General features: G+C 41.7%; 1 protein-coding gene across 1 annotated transcript; it reads right to left on the reverse strand.

The window, feature by feature from the left end:
- Positions 1-1,815: 1,815 nt before the first annotated feature.
- On the reverse strand, positions 1,816-5,440 carry LOC142098528 (CD302 antigen-like). The gene is made up of 4 exons (XM_075181367.1): positions 5,302-5,440; positions 4,898-5,071; positions 3,489-3,515; positions 1,816-2,367 (listed from the first exon to the last, which is right to left on the reverse strand). Exons 1-4 carry the CDS (start codon positions 5,438-5,440, stop codon positions 2,165-2,167), a joined length of 543 nt encoding a protein of 180 aa, XP_075037468.1. The 3' UTR covers positions 1,816-2,164.
- Positions 5,441-7,929: the final 2,489 nt, after the last annotated feature.

Consider the following 7,929-nt stretch of genomic DNA (forward strand, 5'->3'; position numbering starts at 1 on the left):
ATAGGAATAGGTGAGTGGGAGTGTGGGGAGGAATAAGAACAGGTGAGTGGGAGAGCGGGAAGGAATAGGAACAGGTGAGTGGAAGAGCGGGGAGGATTAGGACCAGGTGAGTGGGAGAGCGGGGAGGAATAAGAATAGGTGAGTGGGAGAGCAGGGAGGAATAGGAATAGGTGAGTGGGAGAGCGGGGAGGAATAGGAACAGGTGAGTGGAAGAGCGGGGAGGATTAGGACCAGGTGAATGGGAGAGCGGGGAGGAATAAGAACAGGTGAGTGGGAGAGCGGGGAGGAATAGGAATAGGTGAGCGGAAGAGCAGGGAGGAATAGGAATAGGTGAGTGGGAGAGTGGGGAGGATTAGGACCAGGTGAGTGGGAGAGCGGGGAGGAATAAGAACAGGTGAGTGGTAGAGCGGGGAGGAATAGGAATAGGTGAGTGGGAGAGCGGGGAGGAATAGGAATAGGTGAGTGGGAGAGCGGGGAGGAATAGGACCAGGTGAGTGGGAGAGTGGGGAGGAACAGGTGAATCAAAGTTAATCGTTTACCAGATAATTAAATTGTGTTTTAAAATCCCATAATGAACCACTCCATTCTGGGTTTACATAAAAGACTGAATTGTTTGATTTATCAGACTTTTTCTTCAACAATGGAATATTTTCTCTGCCAACTGTCCCTAATTTCCAGTCCTAGGTTTTAAATATCTGTCCCTGAAAATGTCCTTGTTTTTTAATATTAATCATTTGCACAATAACATCCCTATTCTCTGCATGTTGCATGATAGGAATTGTCGTATTTTTCATTATCTTAGGTTTAGAAGTTAATATGGATGGATATTAGTAATATGTTAGCAGATTCAGTGACATTGAGGAGATTGTACAGCTTTAAGGTCCACCAAGACACTTGTACAGGACGTGCCCCTACAAACTATTCTAAAATGTTTTCAACTATGACTGTACGTATGCAGATCTCCAAAAAATTTTAAATGTAAAATTTAGGTCAAAATAGGCCCAACCCTAACAATGATTGATATGTCTGAATCACACCTGCATAACAAACCACACCCCATTTCTGATAGACCACACCCTAACAATGATTGACATGCCTGAACCACACCCCATTTCTGATAGGCCACACCCTAAAAAGGATTGACATGCCTGAACCACACCTGCATAACAAACCACACTCCATGCTATTTTATCCTCTCTGTGTGTCATTGATTATTGTGGTGGCTGTGGAATAGAAAGTGTAGAATAATACCCCATTCATACTGCACCAAAATCCCGGGTTTTTGCCGGGGTGAGCTCAAACGACCCGGGTCTTGGTGCAGTATGAATGGTACAAGTCAAAAATCCCGGGTCTAAATACCCGGGTCTTCAACCCGGGATTTATCGAGGGGTAATTCCCGGGTCGGACCCGGGTTGCCTGCACTATGAATGGTGCAACCCGGGTTTTTCAACCCGGGTTGCACAGAAAACAAGCCGATTGGCTCTCTGCCTGTCTCTGGAGGATGATGTCATCGGTGGGAGCCCGTGGAAGATTCGAACAGTCACCACCCACTTTTGCATCATCTTTATGCGTCAAAAAAACAGTCACCTTTCAATGACATCACCATTTTTCAGCCAATGAAAACTGCTCTGGTGATGACTCCCACAAATTGCCAGGGCACAGACTTGTGCAGTATGAATGGGGTCAACATGGGAAATTCCCGGGTCCGAGGGGCAGTATGGATGGTTTTTCTGAGCTGGGACGCTCCGAGCCCCGGCAAAAACCCGGCTTGAAAAACCCGGGATATTGCCGAGGCGGCAGTATGAAAGCGGTATTACTTTAGAATCTAGAAATTAGTGGAGAGCTATATATGGGGTATAAGGAATGTTGTCACACTGTTTATCAGTCTGTGCAGGGGCTGTGTTGTGGACAGGATGTTGCTCCTTTGCAGAACAGTTCTGGCGTTTCTACTGGTGTTCAGAAGACATATGCTTATATTGATCTAAATCTTAATATAGAGATAAAAATTATATATTTTTTATTGTCCAAATACCAAAGATATGACAGTTCCCACAGTGGTTGCTATTGGTTGTTTTTCAGCATGAATCTCAGGTCTGTTCAGTGCATCCAAGAAGATATGATGTCCAATGTCCTACACTTTTCACCTGTGCACTAATTATCCACTTTACGCATAGTCCTCTCTCTCCATTGTGTCCACCAGTATAGCATCATCGCTGTATGGACGGATCTGTGCTGCCCCCTGCAGGTGTCTTGATGTAAATCCGTAGGGCAACATGTTCCTCTTGTGTAGTACTAATAAGACTATGGGTACTGCTAGTACAATTACAGTAAATGCAGTGATCAATGTAATCATTATGGCTTTCTGATCTGAAAGAGAATATTTTAATAGTCAGGTAATAACATTTACATCAACCCTTTGAAAATACATTTATCAGGATGTCATTAATGTCTACTGTACATAAAATTATTTTTTACTTTACTCTGTAGCTGGTGCAAATGATATGGTAGAAAATCATGTACCTTAGAGATACCCAAAGCTTAAATTGGATGCTGCTGCGTGTGCTCTCGCTTGGCATGCCCTTACTGTACATTGACTATGGGCATACGCCAATTCCCCTCCCCGTTCCACCCATTAAATTATAGGCTGACAGAAGTGTCCTATGCGCTCGAATATAAATCATACCTACCGACTTTCTTCAGCTCTCTTCTGGGAGCCAGACAGTGGAGGGGGCGTGAGGGAAGTGGGACGGCCAAAATCGTGTCATTTTGGCCCCGCCCCCTGTGATGTCATGACACAACCGCATCATTTGACCGCGGGGGGCGGGGCCAAATACCGCGATTCACCAGGAATCGCGGCGTTTGGGATCTAATTCTGCCCACTTCACTAGGAAGTGGGGCACTTCCTAGTGAAGTGGGCAGAATTCGGGAGATTGCCACACTCGCCCGCGAGTCCGGGAGACTCTCGCAAAATGCGGGAGTCTCCCGGACATTTCGGGAGAGTTGGCAAGTATGATATAAATGGCATTCACTTGTGTTCAATGGCATATAGTCTGTGTCTGGGCGTGCTCAATGCACAAAATACAGCATGTATCTGCATTAGATTGCTTAGTGCATCAGGCCCTGTGTGTATAAACAAACTCAGTGTCTGTCACAGAGTGGTCTTTATACAAAGATCTATAAGAACATACTGCATGCCTCTATATCCTACTTCCCTGCATACACAAAGTGAAACATTGGAAGGTTGTCTATACCTACAGATCACACAGGTGCTAGATTCTAGAGTCAGTATGGCTGCGGTACAGGTGCCAATAGGATACAATGTATGTCCGCTTGTGGGGGGTCATTATATTTGTGGCCAGGACCTATTACTGTACCACTGAGAGCCGGCTGACAGGGAACTTTCTCCTTCCCAGACAGACTATAAACTACAAAAAGGCCATTAACAAATCATGTCTGTCATCTAAGCACAAGACTAACAGTAAACTTACCATTTTGCCTATTTTTCTTTGGAATATCTGAAATAAAAAAAATATATCAAAGTTAATTTATTTCATCACAATTTATCAATTTCAGGAGGAATTATCACTTCCTTAAGTGAAGATTTAAAAACAAACAAAAAAAAAACTACCCCAACACAATTGTTTAGCAGCCCTCCAAATATCTAAAGTAAAGATATAAACTCACATACAGGACTCTGGTGGGTCACATTAGAATTGTAAGTGACACATTGTGTATGGAACATTCTATACAACCATTAAGCACGGCACCAACCAAATATGACCCCTGGATAGTACAGCTTCTGCAAGATAGCAGCAGCAGTCCAGCAATGTTCTATAATGTAATCTCCACGCTCACCATCCCTACACTTCGCACACTATGGGCTCATGTAGGAAAGACATACATAAGAAAATGCACTTATGTCTGTAGAGTCGGCATTTTATGAACAACTCCAGGAGAGTACTATGCATGGATATGCAAGTGTCAGTGTAATGCCACGTCTGCATTGCATACTATTTGTTCACAACCTAATACTGTAATAAAAACATGTTTTAATAAATAATTATATTGTATATAAATTGGGTAATGTGGTCAGATACAGATAATGTCTTTTTAATAAAAGCAAAAGTCGCATTATTCATATTTAAAAAAAAACAAAAAACGTTAAATAAATCATTTTAATATACCTTTTAAAATTAATGTGAATATTCTTTCCTGCAGCAGTCCACATGGTAATGTTAACAGGTGGCTGTGACTTTATATAAAGTAGCCGCAACACTGTTTTCATTTGTATCAGCTGGAGAGGTCAATTAGAAATTTGCTGATAGTCATCATTATAACCATACCTCCAACTCCCAATCCTATCTGCGTCTATGTCCAATTGAGTCGCGATTACATGAACGCATCCTTAGTGTACTCTACCTACCCTTTGCCTGGCCCATCTCTCCACTGTACTGCCTTTTCAGTCATAAGGTGTTTCAAATCGAAGCTAAGCAAACATCTTCATATGGATGTATGCATACGTTGTTGTTTTCTTAGTGTGAAAATGCGCATCTTAAGAAAAAATAAAAACGAACATATGTCCAACTCTAACTGAGCCCCAGTGTCTGCTGGGAACACTGTGCTAAATGGCCAGGGACCAATTAGTGATACATTACCAATGCTGTACATCCCGGCTGTCAATGGTGCAGGTGGGAGCGCTATTTTGCACAGCTGATATGAATATCATATGGAACACTAAATACACCATGGTTGGGACCTTTGTGAGGGCAGTAGTTAGGTCACAGTTGCTGCCTATTCCATATTGAAATCATTCCACATACACTGTGTAAGTGTACTGGTCATGCAAGAATGATTCTCATACACATGTACAAATATCCATCCATTCGTATATACATACATAATGTTTTACACAATACTGCGGATTCAGCAAAGTTATCACAGTCAGTGATGTCCCACAGTCCACTCAGCATATTCCTTTTCACGCAGGTATTTAAGTTCTCATTGGCTATTTGCCCCGGTCTCCAGTTTGAGAATGTCACTTCAGACTTGTCGAACCATTTGAGTGAGTCATCTGTCAGTAAAGATACAAGGTGGTTTTATTCCATGTAGTTTATATCTTTTCCAGGTTATGCTGGAACCATAACTAGATTGCAATAACATAAGAGATTTGTTTGCAGAATTCCAAACACCAATATAAAAGGATTGAAAATAAATAATAAAATAATTTGAATATTTTTTAATAAAATGTTTTAGGAGTATATTGGTCATAAATAACAATGTTTTGCGTGAATATAATCCTACCATCGCTATCATAGAACATGCCCAGCAAGATCTCTTTGGGGCCTTTCCATTGTGTTTGAAACATTTTCAGCAGGAATGCGTTCTCCTCCTGGGTATTGATGCTTATGTCTGTACCAATATCTAAGAGACAAGAATGCATCAAGCAAATAAGTATATATAATAAAAGCAATAGCTCAACGCCAAGAGAAATATTCACAGTGAGCCCAGACCTGAGCAAAGATCTCTAATGTAATTATGTTACCATTTGTGGTCCATGAGCTGGATTTCTAAAAGGAGAAAGTAGATACATTTCTATTGCTATTCTTAATATTATATTTAGATATTTATTTACAATGCTCTGTGGTTCAGGCACTGTTCAGTGGACAGCATAGGAATGGATTGAGGTTTTTATAATTTTTTTAGATTTATTATAGTCTTTATCAGTCACTTATTGTATCCAGTAATGGAGGAAGGGTTCTGGATAGTGGTGCATGAGTACGGATGGGCATCACTGATCATCAACATTTATTTATATAGCCCCAGCAAATTCTGCAGCGCTTTACAATTGGAAATAAACACAATAATAAAGCAATACTGGATAATACAGACAGAGAGGTACGAGGGCCCTGCTCGCAAGCTTACAATCCGTGGATTGCACTGATCGCTACATTGTAAAAAGGCACAGACTGAGACGGACACAATGATTGGGAGACAAGACGTATAAGGGTGGGAGGGGCTTAGAGTGGCGCATGACGTGTGGTGCAATAATTTTGTTTGAGAGAATAAACATTTAGCATGCACAGTATAGAAAAATACTCTACATACAATCCCAATGCTCGCCATATTCAGTTCTGTGCCAACAATAATTACTGGCCATAGGCCAGTAATATTATTACTTGATCCATTCCATTTTGTTAGTAATAACTAGAGATGGGCGGGTCCGGTTCCCTAAAAAAAAACCGAACCCACCCGAACTTTGGGTATCCGAGTACCGAGCTGAGCAGCTCGGTACTCTCCCGCCCGTTCCGAATCCAAATCGAGGCCGAACGTCATCGTGACGTCGTCGGATCTCGGGGCTCAGTTCTTGCAATACTTCAACTTTATAAATACACGCCTCCACAGCAATCCATCGCCATTTGACAGAGGGAGAGAGCAGGGTGTAGTCATAGGCTGATTAGAGCAGGGACAGAGAATACAATTTTGTTCTTGCAATTCCTCTAACCAAAATCGCTAGTGCAGAGAGGAGATTAGAGGTTTATTATTTTTTCTTAATATTTGGCACTCCCCAGCGCTTTTGGGGTGTCCCCCATAATTGTGCATAAATATTTCTGGCTGTCAAAAGTCATATCTGTCAGCAGTATTTACCAACTAATTTTTAGCACTCCTCAGTGCTTTTTGGGTGTCCTCCCTAATTGTGCATTAATATTTCTGGCTGTCAAAAGTCATATCTGTCAGCAGTATCTACTAAATAATTTTTAGCACTCCTCAAAGCTTTTGGGGTGTCCTCCCTAATTGTGCATTAATATTTCTGGCTGTCAAAAGTCATATCTGTCAGCAGTATCTACTAAATAATTTTTAGCACTCCTCAGTGCTTTTGGGGTGTCCTCCCCAATTGTGCATTAATATTTCTGGCTGTCAAAAGTCATATCTGTCAGCAGTATCTACTAAATAATTTTTAGCACTCCTCAAAGCTTTTGGGGTGTCCTCCCTAATTGTGCATTAATATTTCTGGCTGTCAAAAGTCATATCTGTCAGCAGTATCTACCAAATAATTTTTAGCACTCCCCAGTGGTTTGCGCTCAGAATGGATTCAAAGCAGTCCACATATGATCAGAATGAGCAACCAGGTTCTGTCACCAGTCCTGATGTTAGTGTTCCCAGTACGTCACCTGGCCAAGGCGATGTCAAACAACAGAGTGTTTCCAAATTAGTGCAAAAAACAAAAACCCAAAAAAAATTTACTGTATTGAAGCGAAAAAGAAGTGTAACTGAGCAAAAGTTAAGTGACGATAAAAAAAAAATTGCAAGCATGCCATTCTACACACGCAGTGGCAAAGAGAGAATGAGGCCTTCACCTTTGGCTATTAGTAGCAGATCCCAAAAAGTTACCCAGCCTACAATTGGTGCACAACTACTGTTACGCGTCAAAGCCGAGCTGCAAGATAACAGTGAGGCATTACAGGAGAATGTTTGCTCTGATTCACAAATGACAACAATCCCTGTGGAGAGTCCATCCAACAGTGGGATGTCTAATCGTGAGCATTCTGCTGATGTGGGCCTTAATAGCCCGAGTGTAGCCGGTGATACCCAAATTGAGGATGCCACTTTGGAATTAGAAGAGGATGAGGGGGAGATTTGTGTAGGCGACGAGGGCGCTAATGAGGATGAGGTTGTTTGTGTAAGTCCTGCACCAGTGGCAGCAGTTCTGGCACGTTACAAGAAAAGTGTAGGGTGTAATATACATTCAAAGAAGATGGCTGCATTGCCAATATGCATAGATGGAGAGGAAGACAATCTGTTTTGTGTGTAGAATAAATGAAGGCCTACCAACGAAGAATTAAACTGTTTTTTTGGATGATTTATTACCTCAACAATTAGATTACTTGTCTCTAAAACAGTTGGAGCACTAAATTGGGTTAATTTAGACCC

This window comes from Mixophyes fleayi, chromosome 7 (assembly GCF_038048845.1).
Source record: "Mixophyes fleayi isolate aMixFle1 chromosome 7, aMixFle1.hap1, whole genome shotgun sequence".
NCBI lineage: Eukaryota > Metazoa > Chordata > Amphibia > Anura > Limnodynastidae > Mixophyes > Mixophyes fleayi.